This window comes from Scardinius erythrophthalmus (assembly GCF_964197995.2).
Source record: "Scardinius erythrophthalmus genome assembly, chromosome: 23".
NCBI lineage: Eukaryota > Metazoa > Chordata > Actinopteri > Cypriniformes > Leuciscidae > Scardinius > Scardinius erythrophthalmus.
In genome coordinates, this window is record NC_138243.1 from 22,355,275 (window position 1) to 22,378,184 (window position 22,910).

General features: G+C 39.6%; 1 protein-coding gene across 5 annotated transcripts in view; it reads right to left on the reverse strand.

Annotated features, from left to right (window-relative positions):
* smg6 (SMG6 nonsense mediated mRNA decay factor) overlaps nt 1-22,910 on the reverse strand; it is a 29,491-nt gene that overhangs the window by 2,159 nt on the left and 4,422 nt on the right. For 3 of the 5 annotated variants that reach the window (XM_081354323.1, XM_081354324.1, XM_081354322.1), the window contains 18 exons: nt 22,461-22,546; nt 8,936-11,108; nt 8,596-8,776; nt 7,723-7,833; nt 7,493-7,599; nt 7,188-7,266; nt 6,817-6,927; nt 6,522-6,734; nt 5,587-5,648; nt 4,923-5,068; nt 4,693-4,809; nt 4,417-4,591; nt 4,119-4,335; nt 3,455-3,622; nt 3,127-3,294; nt 2,857-3,001; nt 2,557-2,774; nt 1,636-1,717 (listed from right to left, as the gene is read on the reverse strand). In XM_081354323.1, coding sequence (XP_081210449.1) covers nt 1,636-1,717; nt 2,557-2,774; nt 2,857-3,001; nt 3,127-3,294; nt 3,455-3,622; nt 4,119-4,335; nt 4,417-4,591; nt 4,693-4,809; nt 4,923-5,068; nt 5,587-5,648; nt 6,522-6,734; nt 6,817-6,927; nt 7,188-7,266; nt 7,493-7,599; nt 7,723-7,833; nt 8,596-8,776; nt 8,936-11,108; nt 22,461-22,518 — 4,531 coding nt within the window. In that variant the 5' untranslated portion in view covers nt 22,519-22,546. Of the gene's footprint in view, nt 1-1,635; nt 1,718-2,556; nt 2,775-2,856; nt 3,002-3,126; nt 3,295-3,454; nt 3,623-4,118; nt 4,336-4,416; nt 4,592-4,692; nt 4,810-4,922; nt 5,069-5,586; nt 5,649-6,521; nt 6,735-6,816; nt 6,928-7,187; nt 7,267-7,492; nt 7,600-7,722; nt 7,834-8,595; nt 8,777-8,935; nt 11,109-12,220; nt 12,438-22,460; nt 22,547-22,910 lie in introns of those variants that run through there. The other 2 variants (XM_081354321.1, XM_081354325.1) reach the window with 2 other exon arrangements.

The following is a 22,910-nucleotide window of genomic DNA, read 5'->3' on the forward strand; positions in this document are numbered from 1 at the left end:
AAAATAGATTAATCCTTAAGCGTTTGGCAGTTAGTAATTTTCTCTGTTCCCATTGTTCTTTGGTTAACTTTACTAACAGAGAGAATTGCTGTCACTTACCAGCCGCTGCTGACAGGATCTCACGCATTCTCTACTCTTTACGAACTATTTAAGATTGTATTTAACTCATTTTACTGTTCTTGTGAAGATACTCGACAAAACTGACATTTTGACATAGCCGAAATGTGTGTGTTATGGTTCGTACAAGCGCGAAAGGGAACTCGATGGCGCGCTGTCGACTGCGAATGCGATACTGGCGCGCGTCTTTCTGTGTCTGTGTCTGTGTGTGTGTGTGTGTGTTTCAGGAGGACATTCATTCACTGACAGCGCGTCACTGACAGCGCTCTTTTGTCTTCTCGCGCATTGATAGTTTAAAACATTTGCGTGAAGGAGAGCATGATCATATAACCCAAAGGATGACAGAAAGAACAGACGCTGCGATAAATATTTTAATACGTTAAAGCTGGACAAATTAATCGCATGCGTTTACTTTGACAGCACTAACGTTAGGCTACTTGTTGTACATTGCTGACAGAAAATGCTGCGGTTTAAAGTGGACTCGTTTTCATGGTAGGCCTACACAGAATGTGTTTTTTTTTGTAAGCTACACAGAATATTTAATTAAATATTCAAATGAAATATTTAGCCAAGTCTGAAGTTACCAAGGAGCAGCATATGTTAACGTTAGCTCAGTTATCAACAGGTGTAGACAGAAAAGATGATTATCCTGACCTGAGCTAATTTACTGAACCCACTCACACCTCTCCTTTCTTTCTTTTCATCCATGATGACATTAAAGTCACGTACCGTTACCTGTTGTTTCTGGCGTTTCATCGCTGTCTGTGCTGCAACCGCTAAGTTACTCGCTCATTAGAACATTCAGTGAGCTATTTTACACAGGCTCGGTCCTGCTCCGAGTCCTCCGTGTCAATGACGGCGTGCGGTTAAACATCATAACAAACGAATTTGAGTGGGGGTGGGGAGGACAACGGGATTTTGGAAAGTGTCCCCATAGGAAATTACGCCCGTGCAGGAGGACATCATCCAAAGCTTCATGAACTAGCGCTCCTTTCCCCCACAACGTTAACGTGACGTATAAACCTCAATCACACTGTGTTGCCAGGCCCCGCCCTGCTCTGCTTCTGATAGGCTTGTAATGTTAGTAGAGCTGCGTTTCTTTCATATGATTGGTAGGTGAAATCAATTGACTCGAAAATATTAAACCGCATGCAAGATTCAAATTTATTTATTTTTCTTCCTCACGGCCGCACGCCGGAGATCCGGCACGGTGCCGGAATACTTTAAGCCCTGGTCCCGTCATTATTTATGTGCTGAAAAGCTGTGTAATAAGTGATACAAAACTGATAGGAACTTGCTAAGAACTGTACTGAGTTTAATGAGCTAATAAAATATCAAATTCAATTTTGAGTCAATTTATTTACTTAAATGGCAGGTCATGCAATAAGAAGGATAATTTACATTCAGCTGGTTATCGCAATACGAATATGAAAGACTAACAATCTATCAAATGCAGATGGAATGCAAAAGTGCCACCTGTGTGAACGGCCCCTAACAAGTACAAGTAAGTGAACTGACTTCTCTCCACAGGCATGAAGTCCTTGGCTTTGTCCTGACAGTAGTGCAGACAGCAGGACAGGATGACATCATCGTTGTTGCCCTGGGGAAAGAGGGAAAGAAATGCACAATGAGTGGGTGGCTTTAAAATAGACTTTATAGTCCCATGTGCATTTATGAACTTTAAAATGAACCTCTAAAGGGTTGCTTCCACACTAGAGTTGCAGGCTGACGTGAAAACGTTTTCCGAACCACAGAACTGTGTATGAATGTTACATTCCCTGAAGACCACCGTTAGACTAATTATGCAGTCTCTCCTTGTCTTGTGTAACTTGTTCTCCTTGTCTACAGTGATATCGTGAACTTAAAATAACTTTTCAAATATTTTAAATGTAACTTACTCCTGTGATGGACTTTTGATCAATAAAAAGTTCAAAAGAACAGCATTTATCTGAAAGATTGTTTTTGACTATGTAAATGTATGTCACTTTTGATCAATTTAATGTTTCCTTGCTGATTAAAAATATTAATTTCTTTATAAAAAAAATCTTACTGACCTCAAACTTGAATGGTAGCATACTAATAATGTGGAAATCACCAACATTGAACATTTTATTACTAAGACGAATTTTGTGGCTGCATGAATTTAAATGGCTGTTAGTCAAAATGATTCATTCCCTGACTGTAATAAAATAATAAAAAATAAAATGCAATTTCAGAGCAAATACATATTTATAAACATATATACCATCAAAAATTTAGCTGAACCACTACTGACGACACCTCACCTTTAGCACTCAACTTGATGGCAAACTTACAGTGGTTTAGATGAAAATAATACAATAAGGAAAGAGGAAATTGAATAGAACTGAGGTTTGAACCAAGCATAATCCTCTGTAGATTAGCGCCACCTTGCTTTCACAAAGGGGAAGAAACACAGACCTTTTGTCCAGAGGTGTCCTCACTGCGGAAGGCGATGGACTCCAGTGTGTTTCCTCGGCTGGTGAGCGCTCTGATGCAGGGATCTCTAGACTCGAAGGCTTTCTCTAGACACGTGACGGCTGCTCTGGCTCTCTCCTGCACCTGTCGGGCATGGGCACCATTACTGACCCCCTCACGACTGTCCTGCCCTTTAGCCAGACCGTCCAACTCCGTGATCACTGTCACAAAAACAGAGGAACATTAGACAGAAAGGAAGAGTGAAACATTTGTGTGCATTTTAATGATAAAAGAGGGTCTCACCGATAAGAGGCACAACCAGAATGTACGTCCCACAGGCCAGAAGCTTCCTCAGGCCCTCCAGATGATCTATGAAGCCGTTTGTGTCAGGGACCAGATAGAATGGCCTGATCTCAATCTCCAGCTGCCCACCCATCTGCAGAACAGCCTGGAGGACAGAAACAAACACTTTGTCAGCTCTAATTCATTAGCTTGATCTATTCTGGTGCAAGAAACACTGACTAACATTAGAAGTGGACAATGTGTATAGATAAAGATGGCATCTTGAGATACCTGAATCTTGTCCCTGCGTTTCTGCTGCTGTGCCAGCTTGTGTGTGAGAGCGTGGCGCCGTGCCCTCAGCTCTCTGATATCATCCTCGCTTCCGTCTCCTTCAATCTCTCCATCGATCTCCCCTTCTGAAGCAGAGAGAGACGATTCCTCCACAATGACATCATCCTCCTGAGAAAACAGTGGAATTAGCAGTGCTCTGCCCAGATAGTTAACCGCACACTCTGTTGGGTGGGTTACTGGAAAAAGACCGTCAATGATTCAGGGAAAAGCAAAACAAAATAGATGAAATTCTCTTTCACACATCCAGGAAATGAGAGGTTTGCTGTACCAGTTCTTGCGTTTGCATCTTGTTCTCATCATTTACGCCGGCTGTAAGTGGTGTTGCCATGGAAATGTACTTTCCTCCCTTAAAAGCCAGCAGCGGCTCTTCCTGCCCGCACAGAGCTTCCAGGAAGTATTTCAGAACGGTCACTCTCTTACAGTCAGCTGCTATAGCCTATGATACAGAAACAATCATTCAGATGGGAGAAAACTACAGCTGTTAAAGTTAATTTATTGAATTAAATGTGATTAATATCATAAAACAAACAATGAATTTGACTCAAGTAAATAATTGAGTTGTGTGATCAGAATAAGAACGCAGCACTACACTACATAAAAAATATAAAAAAACTTTTTTTTATCAACTTTGAATTCAAAAAGTGAAAAAAAAAGGCAAATTAAGAATTAATAAAAAATAAATTACAGTTATTTGAATCTACTAAGTGCACTAATTTTGATACATTATTTCACCCAGGAGGCAGTACATTTTAGCAAATTGGAATTGAAAATAAATAAGTAGCTAATTTATTACTTAAAATAATAAAATAAAGGTTAAATTCCAAATTATTGTAATCTACTGAGTCCTAATTTTTGACATATTATCCACCCAAGCATGCAATTTGGCAGTGTTATGTAATGTGTTAGTATGCATAGACGTGTACATTACTGACCGCATCTGTTCCTTGGTCTATATAGCAGGCTTCCTGTGGGGCAGCGAGCAGCGGGACAAAGCCAGAGAGCATTTTGTCCTCCTCCAGCTGCAGGACTCTGAGCTCCTCGTCTCCTTCTCCATCCGCATCAGCTTTATACAGCAGAACCTCACCGTGATACACGCGTGAGAAAGAGTTGCAAAGATCTGCAAGACACTGCCACACATCTGGACTCCCCCTATAAACACACACAGAACCATATTACTCCAGCTCAGCTTCAAATCAACAGTCCTGTGAACGTACAGCAAGCAAGACTCACTGAATACTGCAGGGAGGAGGGTTCCACTTGTCGGGGTGTCCGAGCATCCAGTCGGACCAGACCTTCATGCTGGGCAGCAGCTCTCTCAGGTCAGGAGGGAAGGAGGACACCCGTACCATCCCCTCTTCATCATCCATCTCATCAAACACCCCCAGCTCTTCTGCTGGGATAGACTCTGGGTGAGAAAAAAAAGAGAAAGCAAACTATCAGACAAAGCAGCATAGGGCTCACATATACTGAGATTTTTACCTCTCAAAAAACACATCATCTACTCACCAGCAGGCGTTTCCTTCAAGAGCTCAGTGCAACGCTGGACAAGAAGACCAAACATAGCTAAACCTAGGGATATGGTCTGCTCCTCCAATACAGACCGAGATTCACCCTGCCTTTCAGCTATGAGAAAGAAAGAGAGAAAAATTGAGTGGCATAGCAAAGTGGGAAGCAAGAAAGATTATTTTCAATGGACTGGAGAGGCTCTATGGCCACTGCTAGTGTTGTAATTTTACCTCTAATCTGTGCGTTATGGATGGTGAACATGTTAATTGTGATGATCTGCAGCATGCGTGTGCTGCCGAGGGGGGAGGGGCTGTGCTGGAGGAGAGCCCGAAACTCCTGCAACACTCGACTGGCTACAGCAGGAAAACTCTCCATCCTGAGGACCAAACACGACACATTATGCAAATGAACCAGAGTAAAATTAATTTTTTTTTAAATAATAATTTCTGTGGTAATTACCAGCATGTCACAGATTCTGTAGATATTTTATTTATTTATTATTATATCAGCAGCAAATGCTTTTTTTATGGCAAAATTAAAACATTAATAAATATTTGAAAATCTAACATTTTCCCAGGACAGGTCTTTTTAAAAATGTCCACTAAAAAAATTCTGAATAAAACAGTTGCCTAATATAATTAAAGGCAGGAACTTCCAATCAAACATGCTTTATAGTCAATGCTGTAGATACAGATGAACTTGTTCTGATCCCCAAACGTTCCTCTCAGGAACCGTTGCAAATGATACATAATCTAGGTTCTCTTCAAAAATCAGCACTCTGAAATTTCAATATGATTGGACTGAGATGACCTTATAAGTCAAGTCAATTTAAAAGCAAAACAACACAGTGTAAAAACTGCTGTTTACAATGAATCTGTTGACATTAAGACTTACCCTACTTTAGTGAAGAGCTTTCCATGAGTGTATAGGAAACTCAAAATAAACCTCTTATTAAGCTGTAAAGAAAAGGACAGAAAAATGTAAGTAGATGTGTAATTTACCTTCAGCTAAAATGGATGAAATGATAGAGATTGTTCACTGTGGTAAAAAAAAGTTTTCCCCACTGAAACCAATAGTTCCATAGGTATGCGCAGTCACCAAGAGTTAATTAAACAAATTGATCAGAAAATGTACCAACTCGCCACAGGATGGGCACCTTGATTGGCAGATAAACCTAAAACGCTCTTCTTTAATTAAATCAGTGTATTTCCTAAAGCCAGAATCAGAGGGCTCAAAACAACCTGTTAACCCTGACAATCTTTTGCACAATGGTGGGGTGGAAAAAGGTCAAATTTCTTTAAGAGTAAGTGTGCACTTAATGCTGACGTACGCAAATATCCAAGGTTACCGAAATGATGGCACTATGACGCCCTTTTCTGCCACTGATGAGTGACTCATAGTCAGCCTCATCCTGTGCAACTGATAAACAACTTGACATGACCTCTTTGGCTCTCCTTATGCGCACGGGTGTTTGTACGCGTGTCATTGCGTGCGTCTGCCTCTGTTTGTTTCTGAAACATTTGTGAAAACATTTGTGTGCCTCAGAGGAATATATCTTGCCTAAAGTGCAACAGGCTGCTAGTCTGACATTCTTAATAAACGTTGTTTTTAAAAATATATGAAAAATTGGATTTATTTGTCAGCACATGTATTAGCAACGGTGGCATTTTATTTGGTAATTTCTCTGAAACTTAAGAGATCAGTGAAAGATTAGGGCAGTGACAGCAATCTAAACATTGCGGCCTTATATTAGTATAAAATAACCTCAGATTTTTTTGGTGATCAAAGTAACCCAGCACAAATAACACTATGTTTTCAAAAGCACTCACATCACTGGCACTCAAAGTTCCAAGCTCTCCATCCAGCTCAGATTCCTTTCCAGATTCACTGCCTGTTGGACGAGAAGTGCCCGGATTCCCACTCGGACGTATCCAAATCTCCACACGGGAGGTGTCCTCGCCACGGCGCCCACCCGCATTACCTCTGGAACCATGGGTACCTCCATCTGAATCCTGCTTTCGTCTACGTTCAATCTGGTCAGCCTAGGTTGGGAGAGATGAACAAATATGACACCCAGAAACAAAAAGTTTGATTCTATTGGAAGAGTGGTGTTAACATGCATACCTTGCGCTTGGCTTCCTCAAACAGACTCATCAGGCTCTCCTTGGCTGTGAGGATCGGGTTACTAGCAGCTAGACTACGCATGTAATAGTATACAGCATCCAGCTTTCGCTTCTAAAGAGATGGGAGGAGAATAAATGAGTTTAACTTTCATGTTAATAATAGTCATTTAAGCCAATAACATACAAGCAATTATTGAAGAAAAAAAAATGGTTTAAAACTTAAGACAATAATACTTAAATAATTTTTAAATAAAAGTGCAAATACTTTTATGTTTATATATGTATTGATATAATATATATCTTAATATTTTATATTAAAACGTTAATGTACGCATTTTAACACAATGTCTAATGTTATGCGGGTGGTCTCACCGTGTACACTGCTAGAAGGGCCAGCTGGTTGTAGGGTCGTCCATTTTTCGGAGCAATCTGCTGAGCTTTTAGATACCAACTGAACAGGAGAAAAGACAAATTGTCAACAATGAAATGTGAAAACGCAACAACACAACTTAACCAATGACTTCCCATAAGTAAGTGAAGGGGAAAAAAGAAAGAAATTATTTATGTTGCACTAATTCAATTTATCATCAGTCAATATATCATGATATAAACAGAGGCGCATGTATGTATATCAAAAAACTGTAACTTCAAGTTTAATGTAGCCATGACAGACTTACCTGCGGGCCTTCCCATAGTTAGCAGAGTCACTAGCCTGTTCACGATATCGTGCAATATCGCCCTGACAGATCATGCAGCGCTGGGCACTGATCAGAGCATACTTGACCTGAAACAAGGTAAGGTGGATTCACACTTGTTCAATGTGCTTGCATAAATTTCTATTCAACGGTAGTTGAATTCAACGATAGCTGGGCCGATATATCTAAGTAATTTATAGTATTTTGTGTACCGTCTTGCGTAGAGGTCTTGCTCGTATAGCCATGCAGTCCATATAGTCCTCCAGCTTGAACTGAAACACTGTCTGCAACTTCTGTAGAAGTGAATCAAAGAATACTGCCCCCTAGAGCAAAGAATAAACATTGCACCTTCACTTTCGGTCACAAATGGATTATTGAATTGCTGAGTGATGTAATAGGGGGAAAAAAAAAATACAAAACTTTTTTTTTTTTTTTCAAAGTAATTCACAATTTTATTCCAAAGGGACAAGTGACCATTAAATCATCCTGAATGTGAAACTTAAGCACTTTTGAAAGTCACTCTGGATAAGCTAAAATGCTTTACACACTACCTCTCAAAAGTTTGGGATTGATAAGATTTTATTTTTTAATTCAAGTCACATCAAGGCTGCATTTATTGTATTTGATCAAAACATCATACAAACAGCAATATTGTGAAATATTAATATTTAAAATAACTGTTTTCTATTATATTTTAAGCTGTAATTTATTCCTGTGATGGCAAAGCTGAATTTTCAGCATCATTACTCCAGTCTTCAGTGTCACGCGATCCTTCAAAAATCATTCTACTATGCTGATTTGCTGTTCAAGAAACATTTCTTATTATCATGAATGTGGAAAATATTTTTGCTGCTTAACATTTTTATGGAAAGTTCAGAAGGTTTTTTTTAAACATTATAAATATCTTTACTGTCACCTTTGATCAATTTAATGCATTGCTAAAAAAAAAAAAGGAAAAGAAAAAAAAGGAAATCTTACTGACTCCAAACTTTTCAATGGCAGTGTAAATTTGACATAAAAAAAAAAAAAAAAAATTAGACAATGACTTTCATAAGGGGGATATAGACAACTTTGTGCATATCTACCTCTTCCAGAATGGTCATCAGCATGGTTTTGATCTGTGGGGCAGTGTCTTTCAGAAGCTGCCTAAACCTCTCTATCACCTGGTAAAACACATTTTTCCACAGGGCCTGATCTAGGTTTTGAGAGTCGGAGAACTCTATGTCTGTCAAAATCACCCGCTCGTATAACGTCAGGAGTTCAGCCCTGGATAAACATCAGAAAAAAATGAAAGGAAAAATTTAACCAGGCTGGAATAATGTCCATTATGAGACAATGACATAAAATGTATAATTGTAGAACTCTAATCTAACAAATCCCATGTTTTCCTCTTTAAAACACCCATGTTTTACTTTCAATACACACCTGAGCTGGGCCATTCTCTCCAGTCCCTCTGGGCTCAGTCTTTCCCGGGACAGCAGGTTACTGAGCTGGAGTTCCTGACTGTCAGCCAGCCGAAGCAGCTTTCCCAGCTCTCCTCTGGTCTGCACCTCTGCCTCTTCTGGAGTGAGACTAGATCCCGCTGCAGTGGGATAACCTGGCCCACCTTGCCCATAGGGTCCATAAAAAGGTGGAATAGCAGAGGTGGGATAGATCCCATTAGAGCCAGGAATTTGGTAGGGAATGTGATACGGGTATGGATAGCGTGGCGGGGTGTTTGGGGAACTGGCTGGTAACGGATAACAGTAGGGATTGTCGGAATTCTGGAATTTGTAGTAAGCCATCGCAGCAGCTTGCTGGTTTTGAAAATACTCTCCCTGGCGGACAGGAGGACTTCCTGCAGTCTCGTCATCAGTATCCAGGAAGTGCAACGGCCCGCATCCACCCTGCTGCAAGTACAAAGCCTGCTGGAGAGATGCATGCTTGGACTGTTGGCTTGACACCAGCGCTGGTTTCTTATCCGGGTTATTCGGGTCCCAAAGTCGTCTTGCCCCTCCTCCACGGCCGCCTCTTCCTCGGCCCAGACCCATTCCTCCTCTCATTCCTCGAAGCTGAGGCCCAGGCTCAGGGGTTAAAGTTAGATCAGTGTGGGCAGGAAGCACTAGGATTCCCCTCCCACGACCTCTAGGGTTTTTTCGGCTTGCTTGCTCTTCACTTGAATGTTTGTCCAAAGAAACTCTCAAAATTCCTCCTCGACCACAAGGCGCAGGCGCTCTTTGGCCTCTTCCGCCCCCTTCAGGACCCCTGTGGGTGCTCTTGGCTTCATCAGAAACTCTGCCTTGTCTATCTCCTCGCTCCCACGTCTCGTTTTCCTCCAGCGAATCTGTGGAGGATAAGGTCCGGGCCGTCCGTCTCCTCGGGCGGGCCAGGCTCCCTCGGACGAACTCCCTCTGTCCAGTGAATCTCTCCACAGTGCGTGCTGACAACTGCCGACCCTCTCCTCGAAGTCTCTCAGCTTCAGCCAGACCATCCATACTGGTCCCGCTACTGGCCGAACTCGTGCTGTATGTGCGGTTTCGAGGTCGTCGGATGTCTGACTGAGAGTATCGCTTTGAGGCAGCGTTGACTCGGTTTGAATCTGTTCTCTCACATGGTTTCCCTCTCTCTTTCGGCCTGTTCCCTGTTTGTTTTTCACGGTTCATGTTCTGGTTATGGCTCACCTCCTTTGCGCCAACATTCCTCTGCCTTTTTCCTTCAGGCTGAGCTGCCTCTGTACCTTTCCCTCCCTCCCCTTCCTCTTTTTTGACAAAGACCTGGTTGTTACCTTTCTCCCTTCCTGCTTTGGATTTCCCATTACCCCTCTCCTTTTTTTTGTCTTCTCCGATTCCTCCATTCTCTTCACCTGCTTGGCTTCTTCGTCCTTCCCCACTAGGTTTTCTCCGGTTTGCACCATCCTGCCCACCTCCATCTCTACCTTCCCCAGACTCTACTTGGAGTTCGCTGATGTTACTAGTGATATTCTCGACATTATTCTCAGTTTTATTCGCAGAGGGGGAGTCTACATTTCCTTTGGACTCTTGCTTTTTCCTGCCATCTTTCCCGCGCCTGTTTCTACGCTTTTCCTCTTTCTCACCCTTTGTAAGTGATTCAACATATTTCCCACCCACTTCTTCCTCTTGTCTTCGATCCCCATCTAATTCTTTGCTCGCCCCAGTCTCTTTGTTTCCTTGAGATCTTCGCCCCCCTGGCTGATATATCTCACGGTCTGGCTTTCGCATCTTTCGTGACTGCTTCGGAGACCTTGGCGTCCCAGCACCTTCAATGCTTTTAACAGCATTTCCATCTTGTAACACAAGTAGGTGGTTCTTGCCACTAACGTTCCCTTTAGTGTTATGATTCGTTTCAGGCTGACCATCATCTGGAAAGTCTCCACTGTCTATACCAGGGATGTGAGAGCATCCAGGACTGGTAGGTGAGCCGTCAGGCATTTTGGTGTCATTACCAAAACCACAATCTTCCGGTGGGTGCACAGGGTATGAGCCAGCTCCTTCTGAGCTGTCCTTAGGTTTGCGTGGATGGCCAGAACCAGGTTTGTACAACTGCAGGTCTGGACGTTTACTGTCTCGTTGCCGTTGTTTCTTACCCTCCTCTTGCAATTCTGAGAAAAAGATGACAAAAACAGAAAGAATAGATTTTATTGGCAAAAGAGTACATTAGGGCAGTGGTTCTTAACCCTTTTGATTCCAATGTCTCACACTGTCAATTACAATTTTTGAATTGAATTAAGGTTACCTCTTTTTGTATTATTATTATTAAATATATACTTTTTACTCAAAATTTCTACCCAATAAAATATTTAAGAGCTTGGGTTAACAAAAAAAATAATAATTTAAAAATGCCCACGGTGTTATGAGATTTTATTACTTTGCATTACTTTTCTAAGTCTAGAATTTGTTTAATTAGAACTCATACCATAGAAATCCTGATTCTTTAAAGAAAAGACAAAATGGATTAAAATAAGAATTATCTTGATATTTAGTTTTAAAATGAGTTTTGGCTCATTTTAAATCATTGCAAGTCATCTCGAGGCCCCCTAGTGGGATCCGGTCCCCTGATGTCATCACAATTTTTTTTATTTAGCCATTATTTAGGAAATGTGTGATCGACTGCGTTATAGGAGACAGAAATAAATAGCAACATATAATACTTTAGTTGGTACACAAAATCAAGACCAAATTGCTGTTACTACTGCACCCGAGGAATAACCTGTTGCACATCCACTATAAACACGCTTACCCAACAATACTTTTACTACATATACAAAGACAGCAGTAATCAAGTTATAATGTATAGTTAAAGAATTGAGGTTGGATACCATCTTATTTATAAACTCTCCATTTTAAATAAATATATCATTTAAGAAGTTGCCGCCTTCAATAGCCAGTATAAGTTAATAGTTAGCATTACACTTGCTTCTTTAAACAAATGGAAAATATTATTTCTTACTTAGGTGCTTTATGCTAAGCGACACAACAGGGCCTATTCAATGTAATTACGCAGGAAAACCCGGAAAAATATGTTGAATGTTTTTTGTTTTGTTTTTTCAAAACAAGCGCCGTTCAACCCACATGAGTGGCGGCCGTTGCTAACTGTTATGCTAGCTAGATATTAGCAAACTGAACCCCAAGTTTGACGTGACTTGTCAAAATAGGGCTTGTCTTCGACTACTCCCTTTCTTACATTGTTATAAACATGGATAGAGCCCCTAACCTTTTATATTGTCGCCGTGTGTTGTGAAATTCGACGCTTCTGCTCGTAGCTCCGCGGCTGAAATTCGTACTCTATCCAGCTCGTCCGCCATTTTCGTAAGAAACAAACACAAATACACGGCGACTCTGTAGGGCCAAAAAGCCATACAACCAAAACGCGTTTAAAAATTAAGACCATCCCTTCATAATGCGGAGTGGTTTGCCTTGACGAGAGAGAGAGAGAGAGAGAGAGAGAGAGAGAGAGAGAGAGAGAGAGAGAGAGAGAGAGAGAGAGAGAGAGAGAGAGAGACGAATATTAAAAAGGCAGTGTATCAGGTTATTCTCATGAATTAAAATAAAATAAACTTTTTTCACTTTTCATTTTTGTAAAACTCAACGATTTACAGTAATTCTAAAATTATTTTTGAAAAACAGAAAACAATAGCTTTGTTTTAAGAAACTCACATTTATGAATATTCCCAAAAATAAAAAAAAATTAATGTGTAGGGCAGGCTACATCTTCAATTATTGTTATCTATAAACTTCTGAATTATAAATAACACTTATTAAATGTGACTTTTAATAATAATTAATATTAATAATCAATATGATTACAACAATAATCATACCTTGACAAATCATATAGGCTTACGTAATTATAGGCTATTTATTAGGCCTACATTAAATTAAAATTATAGTAATATTTTCACATCAGAAAAACAAATTGTGTGTGTGTGTGTGTCTGTGTATATGCATATTATCATTTGGGTCCCAATGTCTGAGAGCACTAGTAAAAATGCTAATTTGTTTTGTATTTTTGCATTTAATAGTTTTTTCCTACAAATTCTAAAATGCAATAACAGCTAAAAATGGCTCTCCACTTGACTTTAATTAGCCTGTTGTCTCCTTACAGTGTAAGCATCTCTCTCTCTCTCTCTCTCTCTCTCTCTCTCTCTCTCTCTCTCTCTCTCTCTCTCTCTCTCTCTCTCTCTCTCTCTCTCTCTCTCTCTCTCTCTCTCTCTCTCTCTCTCTCTCTCTCTCTCTCAAGGGATGACAGGGTTCAGTGAGAACAGAGAGGTGGGTACTATGAGTCATCCTTGTGAGTCATGTGCTTTGTGGTTGTGTGTTCTGTTCATGTGAGTGCAAATGGAGAAAAGTAAGGAAATTTCATGGCAAATTAAGGAGACGAAACAGAAAAAAATCACTGAACATGCAGAAAAATCTAAATTGATAGTACATATAGCCCTCCGTTGTATAAGAAATGATTTGTTTTGTGCGTCTCACCATATGGTATTTTTGACCAATGTGAAGTGCAGTTCCTCCAAATGGCCAAAGGTGTCAGTGTTGTTGCATTTTCAGGAGCAACCTCAAGGACGTTCATTACAAATTTCTCTGCATAGTTTTGTCTTTTATTTCTCTTCTGCTCGACTTGAATTTGCAGATGTTTTACTGCAGATATGAAACCTCTAAATGTATCACACACTTTAAAAAGTAACAAAAAATCTTGCATGGGGAGGTTTGGAAGTCAGAAATAAACTTGTTGAGACAGGGAGATTGAGTGTGGCTGAACAACTTCATTAAAATGTGGTTCATGAGGTCAGGTTTCTTTTTTATCACTTTGGTCATCCTACTCATATCTGACAATCACATGACAATTCTGCAACTGCACATGCATCCATCACTAATACCAGAATTAATTCGTTTATTGAAAATTAAATAGTCCTTTTCTGTGAGGCAAGTAGGAGGGAAAAACAGCATCATGAGAATCAAAAATGCACAAAGAGAATGGAAGAGAGAGAGAGAGAGAGAAAACGTGGAAGGACACAGGAGAGTCAGCCAGCTCACACTGATGTTGGAGTAAACATCTCTATTTCCCTAGCAACAGAATCAGCCAGGCATTTAAAGAGACAGGAGCCTATTCACCTTTTGTATGAATTCCTCATTTATGGAAGTGCTTCCTGTCAACTCCACAGGGTGTAACACCTTCCTGATATCACAAGTCAGTCAGATGTCAATTTAAGGTGGTTTTTTTTATCTGAAGAAATGTTTACTCATATGCAATGTCTCTAAAACATTCCAAGTTGTGCATGTGAATTGTTTATAAAAGTCTTAAAAGTTTTATGACTATAAATCAGACATTAAAGCTATCGCATATAACACTGTTGCACTCAGAAGAGTCACTTTTTTTGTGAATTTCTTATAAAAAGTACTGTGCTGGTACTTTAATATATACGTAGCCAACTGATTTCACTAATTAGTTCTATCTCCTGTGCTAATTAGCAAATCCAGGTGATTGGAACAAAATACTGAGGAGGACTTTTACTTTCTGAACCTGGGCGTTACATCATATTGGTGCTGAATGATTGCCATATTCACATACCATGAATGGAATTTGCAGGGTATTTCAATGAATACCGATTCATTACCATGTTTAAAAACATGATATTATTACCATGCGAGGAAATATTGTATTACAATGGTGCCATGTTCAAAAAAGTGAATACCATGGCACTTGTATAAATTGTAATTAAAAAATATTAATATACCTCAATATATTTAAATTTGATTCCAGCTTGTACACTAATAGTGCATTTGAACATGGATCAACTGTAAAGGAACACTAATGTTTCATTGCTGCACTATGCTGCAGGTAAAGTAATACTGAGGGAAAGAGGCGAGGGAGGAGGAGGGAGACGAGATATTGAGGCGGGAGGAGAGAGAGAGCAGAGAAAAGACTCGGAATACAGATGAGCAGAGCGGAGGTGGCAAAGGCAGGGAGTTTTCTGCAGGTGAATTCACAACACCAGGGGGTTTTTCCTGCCCCCTCATTTATCCATCCCTCTCCCTCTCTCTCACACACACTCCTGTTCTCTCCCCCGCTCTCCCTTGGGATGCATAAGGGTGGTGGGTGATAGGCTGAAGCCAACTTTTTAAAAGTAATGAGAGAAGAGGTGGATGATGGTGAAAGGAGGGATGAAGTGGTCCAGGTGACACATGGGGAAAGAGACAGTGATTAATACGAGAGAATTAAATGAAGAGGTGGAGAAGGTGCAGAAAGAACAATGAGCAATGCAGAGATAATGCAGGGAGAAGAACCAGGAGGGAAGAGGAAAACGAGGCAGAGGGGTTGGAAAAAACACATCGTTTGAAATCGAGAGGGTATAGAACCTGTGACGTATGTATCCCAATAACCTCAAGCCTCTGAAAGCTTTTTAATGTTTAATTCACATTAACAGCTCTAGGGAGGAAGAAGAACAGAAGAGGAGAGCGGGAGGACGAGAGAGAGAGAGAGAGAGAGAGAGAGAGAGAGAGAGAGAGAGAGAGAGAGAGAGAGAGAGAGAGAGAGAGAGAGAGAGAGAGAGAGAGAGAGAGAGAGAGAGAGAGAGAGAGAGAGAGAGAGAGAGAGTTGGACTTCCCATGAAGCAAAGGACTGAGGAATTGTGTTTAATTTACAAGGTACCCAAATATGTGCCAAATGAGGAGGAAACAACTTTACATAACTTACATATAAATGAATTCAGTTCCTGGTTAAGAAATCAATTATTCAAAATATATGTACATGGGGTACAAAAGTATGAGACCTAATTTTCACAAATCACACACACACACACACACACACACACACACACACACACACACACACACACACACGCGCACACACACACACACACACACACACACACACACACACACACACACACACACACAATATGTTTATACACTCTTAAAAATAAAGGTTCTTTATTGTCATGTGGTTACATGAAGAACTTTTATAGAAAAGGACTAACATTCATAAAGAACTAAATGAACCTGAGGAACTAATTGAACCTTTCCATTGGACAGTTCTTTATGTAAAATGTAAAAATGTTCCTTTAAATTTCCCTTTATTATTACGTTCTTTATGCAAAGAAAAAGAATAGATCACTAAAAGGTTCTTTGTGGAACCAAAAATGGTTCGAGAACCGTGTTTAATGTGTGTATTTTGTCTATAAGGGTATTGTAAAAATAGTGATTATATTATGTGCACTATTTTATATGCACACATTACTTCACATTAATAAAACAAACTAACTATGAAAGTCATTTTTAAGGTTCAGATCAGGTAAAGCAATCAACTGCACATTTTTACTTTTTACAGTGAACACTTTTACAGTGTTTCTGTCCATTTCGTATATACTACTGTATTGTGTTCTTCTGTCACCGACTGCAATGTGGATGACGCACACAAGATTTCACTCTTGCATATAGTGCAGGGTTTTAATGTGTATCTTGTTAAAGGAATATGACTTGTCGACAGTTACTGGTCACATTGTGGATTCACAGCGGTTCAGATTGTTCTTTTGATGTATAATGAATGAACTTGTATCAGAGAGAGTGTGTGGATGTGCTGGGCGATACGGGTGGGTGTGGTAGGAGGAATAGAAATGTGTGAATTTGGGTGTGTGTGTGTGTAAATTAATGCGTTGGTGGAGGGGGTTTTACCAATCAGAACCCACTTGCCTCTTGCTCATCCTTCTTTTTCACTCGTTCTCTCCGGCAAACCTCATTAGATGCAAGTCAGCCTTGCAATCAGAGAGTGAAAACACAAACTGGGCTCAGGCATGCAGGGATTTCTGCATGAGTCAGAGAGAGAGAGAGAGAGAGAGAGAGAGAGAGAGAGAGAGAGAGAGAGAGACGTGGTGGGTGGGAGGGCGTGAAAGAGAAGGGAGGCAGAGGATAAGGGAGGGGGGTGTGGGATTTTTTTGTATTGATCTGAGTGCATTCTGTGGGGTGAATACAGAGAGAGAGAGACACAAAAAAAGAAAGTGAGAAGGGAGACAGAGATAGAGGGAGCAGTTACTGTCTCCAGACATCAAGTCTCGCCTTTTGAATCAATCTTCCGAAAATTCTGATATCATTATCGGCGTCATAGCAAACTGTGGAACATCTGCAAATGCGGGGAGAGAAACAATACAGTGACAACGTGGAGAGATGCGAGAAGCAGGGAGAGAGAAAAGGGAGAGAGGGAGGGAGGGAGGTGACAGTTTCTGTGGGGGCGATTACATTGGAGAGGGAGGAAGAGAGCAGGATGAGAAGGGTGGGCGGAAGTGACAACGAAATAGAGATCAAGAGAGAGAGAGAGGAGGTAACAAAATTCAGCATCTCTTCTTGTTATTTTTAACGAACAGTGCATTGCAAAAAATGTGCCCACACATGTGACCAAAAATCTGTCGAATTTTTCTTTGAAATTGTGCATGCATACATTTTCATGCATACATTTAAAAACGAGGACACTTGGAGGTCAGGATGTTCTAGAAACGAATCGCGTGCTGTCGGAGGGAGTCTACAGTCCAAAAAAACTTCTCACAGCTGGAGGAAAGTACGAATCAAATAGGAACAAGTATAAACAAATACTAATCAACTAAGCAAAAGATGGAGGGATGCAAAGAGTAGGCAGAGATGACAAAAAAGGAGCTCTGATGGGGTGATGGGCCTCTGAAAATAGAAACGGAAGTAAACGCAGCCTCCCAAAGACTCTTCCCACTCAGCGTCTAAGAGAGTTATTTTCTGTCCTCTGCTCTGAAATAAAAGAAATTGAATCCGGCAGTGAGCTTCCTGCGATCCGTGATGTGTGTGTTTCGCTCTGAATTCAAAAAGGAAGGCACGTGTTCACCCAAAATGCCCTGTTGTAGTTCTAGATTCATGTTTCATTAAATAAACAGATCTCCAAAACCCCAGAGCTAACAAATGTTTTGAGTGCACTGTGGCTTAAGGCAAAAGTCCAATTCAAGTCATTTGTTTTTTTGTAGTTGGTTTGTTTTCAAAAACCTAGTTCAAATAATTATGATGATATTTTTGAGAATTCTGTTTTGAGAATTTTTGGAATCTAACAGTCCAATTTCATATTTATGATAATTTTGGATAAACAAGTGTACCCAATAAAATGGTATCATACATTCAGACAAGAGTCAACAATATAATGACGGTAGATGTGAACCGAAATGTCAAACTGTGTTCTCAGGACAAGAGACTTTTTAATGAATGCCAGATTGGAGCAAGTTTTCACATTTATATCAGTGCAATTTTGTTACCATTGTGGAGAAGAGTGGCACATTTGCTGTGGACTGATACAGCTAATTTCATAACTGCTTTGCTTAAGGGGCATTTAATGATTAACATTTAATATGCTAATTTGCGCTATTGCTTGCTAATAGTTTGTTAACAAGGTAATACAGTCTTATAATTCAGCTCTGTGACACTAACATGAAATTGAATTGGAGGAATGAATATATGAAATCGAATGCCTGTATCATGTCAGGGAGCCATATAAAATTCACATAGAGACTACTTAATTGGGTCACTTAAAGGAACACTCCACCGTTTTTTGAAATAGGGCTTATTCACCTTCTTTCCTACATTTAGATAGGTGGGAAATGCATTTTTGTCTCAGTGCATGCATTGTTTTAGTTTGACAGGGTCGGCGCTAGCTTAGCTTAGCATAATAAATGGAATCCTTTGTTGCCAGCTAGCATGTCCTGAGTAAAAGTGATATATATATATATATATATATATATATATATATATATATATATATATATATATATATATATATATATATATATATATATATAAACACCTAATTACTTCTTGTGGCATGCCTATTCACAACAAGTACAAATAGCGATGCAGATTAACACTAGGCGATTTCCTATGCAGATATTGACTTGGGACTATATTAGGGGGAAGCACAGGCGAAGCACTGCTAATTGGGCGCAGAGATATCACGCCCAAGTAGCAGTGCTTCCCCCTAATATAGTCCTTAATATATAAGTCAATATCTGCCTAGAAAATCATCTAGTTTTCATCGTGACTACTTACCAGTGTATGCCCCTCTGTCTGCAGCACATACGGTCAACATAAAAATTGCACGTTTTACTTGGCAATGTCAGTGGAAATTAAATACATTTTCTTTTTATAGCACATAAAATTCATATATCAAAGATATATCTTTACTTGTTTGGTTCTTAAAAAGGTTTATAAATGGGCCAAATAATGCATAAATCTAACCATACAAAATGGTTTTAAGGGTCTACTTAATTTATTAAAACAATATGTCGCAGAGTCACGTTCTTATGTGTAATGCAGTAAGTTGATAAAACAAGTCATCCTTGTATAAATAATATCTTCATGTTATAATATTCTAAGTTAGTTGATATGAGCATAGCGAAAGTTAGAAAAGCCGCAAACTTCCTCAGGGATGTACCCTTTGCGGGGGCACGCGGTGTATTCCTCTGTCTTGATCATCCCACGTTCAGTTCAGGAGGGAGAATACGAGCTACCCGTCTGACACGTGCGTTACGTCTCAGGGTTCCCCAAATCACTATCCAGAATTGGTCATGAGGACGTAGACTACCGGTTGTACGCATTTGCGTGCTCTCGGCGCACTTAGAATCGAGTTACACTTGTATTGATTTCAAAAGGCTGATCAATCCTCTGCTGCTATGACTGCTTTCCCATTGACGTCTGTCTGAATATCTAAACGCGAAACGCACTCGAGAATGATTTAGCGACGCGATTCGCAGAGAGCTTGTCGACATTTTGCGCGCGCTATATGATCGATTCGCAGAGAGCTTGTCGACATTTTGCGCGCGCTATATGATCGAAATCAGTTTATTACAACAGCAGAATGGCTGTCGACGTCTTTGCCGCATAAAACATAAGAAATAAGAATGTGATGTTCCGTTCTTGCAGAAAAAAAGGACGTCCGCAGTCTCCGCATGAATCGCTATTCTGTATAGGCTATAGTCGAAGGGTGAAAGGCGCGCGAGGAATCACGACTCACGCGCTTAAGCAGGATAATTTAAATATAGAAAATTTAAATTTTATTTTCATTAAAATACATGAATTATACAGTATAAGTGGAATGAAAGTAAAAAGACACGTAAACTGACATTACATATATGCTTTTGTTCAGTCTGCTCTATGGTTGATGGTTGCTTTATGTTCAATTCAATTCATCTGTAGCACTTTAATACATAATTTCAAAGCAGCTTTACAGAAAATGCATGTGTCTACATTCGAATTTAGAGTGATCTGTAATCAGAGGTGACATTGTCCAAGTTATGTATTTCAGAAATGTATAGGTTATATCATGCAGTTAGCTAACAATGTATTCATTGTACAGTATCAGGGCAGAAACAATTAAAGAATATGCGTTGTTAGTAAATGTTTAGGATATATAGAATGGAATGTCTGTAACTTATGTGTTTTTGTGCCAAGTGTTCCCAACTTTAATATTTCCATGTATATCAAATAAGTAAATGTAGTTTAGTTGTCCTTAAGGACGGAGGACTGTTCCACTACTGGTTGGGTGTAACACTTAAACATTTTAAAATGTGTGCATGCATTTAATATAGGCAACATCAAATTTACGTGTTCAAAATAATTATTATTCCACCCCTCCAATAAACTTGGACACAAGTAGAACAAATACATAAAGACTAACAAATCTAAAACATAACAGACTTGCCATAGTTTTGGTATTGTGGCCTATACAATGTAACATTTTGTGCAATCTTGGGTAAAGTAAGCATTGGAAAGTGTTACAACCCTGTCCAGTCATGATTTCTAGCCAATTTACACATATAGGTGAAAAGGTTGTGTGGATGTTATATATTGGTTTTAAGGAGAACCTGATTATTAAGATGATAGTTGTCATTTAACATCCATTTATATCTGAAATTATACTAAAAGCTTTTGTGGATGTTATATTGATTTAAACGCGAATCTGATGATTCAGGATAGTTCTGTCCTTTTACACCCATTAACACCTCAATTTATAAGACAGAAGTGAAATTTTGTGGGGTTTTTTTAAATCTTATATACTTATGTACTTTTAAACAAGTGGTGTTAAAACCTTTTACATCAAAACCAGCATTTAAAGGGACAATTCACCCAAAATGGAAATTCTGTCTTCATTTACTCACCCTCATGTTGTTCCAAACCTGTATGCGTTTCTTTCTTATGTTGTACACAAAAGAAGATATTTTGAAGAATGTTGGTGACGTTAGCCATTAACTTTCATAGCAGGAAAAAAACGATATACTATGGAAGTCAACGGCTATCATCAACTGTTTGATTACCAACATTCTTTAAAATATCTTCTTTTGTATTCAGCAGAAGAAAGAAACTTTAAACAACACGAGGGCGAGGAAATTATGACACATTTCATTCTTGGGTGAACTATCACTTTAATCATCATTTGTTGAACCTGAACGTATTTAGCCACATTTTCAGTCTTGAGATTTCAACTGGCAGGTTCAGAAGAAGGAACAAGCATACACAATCTATATATAATCGTTCTGTGCTCGTTTAACTGTGAGAATCCGAACTCTCCTTGGTCTTTATAAATAGCAGCCCCGTTGACAAAATTCCGTCAATGACGTAGTGCACGCGCGTAGTTGAGTAGGTGATGCTTTTTAGTGAATGAGTTCCCCCTCCCTCTCCAGCTTACTAGTACTATCAGATCTCTATAAAAAGCGCACGGTAGATGGAACAGCGCTTGAGAGCTGCTTGTTTCTACCAGGAAAAAGAAGACGAGACGAGCGTGACGAGTGTAGACAGTGGTCCATATGGAGACACTCAGGCGAGAAAGAACTTCTCATTACGCAGTACACCGTGCCATCCTACTGGAGCGCCAACATCTCACAGACAAGGTGCTAGAAAACGGACAGCCGTCATAAATTCGACTGCATTTTTGACAAGGACTCCTATATTTCAAGGTAAGTGTGATTTGACACTGTTTGGTTGAAAATGGCACGGTGAGAGCCAGGAAGTTCGTTTAAAAATGACCTGAAGGTTGCCAAATACAAGTCTTAGAAGTTTTTTCCCCCACTCAGATAATATTTTTATGCGTGTTTATTAAAAGATGTACGGCATATTGCAGACGACCTGAAACTTACTGCAGTGTGACTCACTTTTTTCGCACGTGGGCAGCATGAAGACCCTTTAAAGGGAACAGTCTAATAATGCAGGTGCTGCTGTAAAAAGGTTGCGTTCACAAGTTCAATTAAATAATATGTTTTTTTTTTAATTATTAACTTTTTATCGTAGAAGATGAATTTGCGAAGTTGTGATTTATTATTAATAAGCTTAATTAGCATATTGACTATTCGGGAATGACAATAGGTTAAAAATGCTATGTACATTTCTGGAATTAATATGTATTTAGTGCAACAAGTCTATAATTGAATGTCGCTGTAAGTCATCTAAATGTACAATACCACCCGAATCTTCGCTGTAAACTCTCTCGTGGAGATTTCCGGTAGAGATGAACTGCATGTTGTCGTCTCGCGCAGCGTTGCCAGATCTTAGTAAAAAAAAAAAAAAAAAAAAAACCCTTTTAAATAGCATGGCAATTATTCCGTATAATAAACGTCTAGATAAAAACGCACTTTTGTACGATAGGAACTATTTCTCCTGCCGTTTATCTGAAAAGCCTCATCATTTACAGAGATGGAGACACACTTTACACAGTAACGACGAAGCAGTCAAGCTCAAAATTCGCGATTGTACCTATTCTAAACCTTAAAAAAAAAAAAAAAAAAAAAAAAACAAGCACAAAGTCGCGTATAATAGCTGGACGTGGCAACACCACCTTCCCCTTTCTCTCCGGTTGATGCCCTAGTACCTCCACTAACCATCGTTTTTATTTTTTGCCTTTCTATTCAACA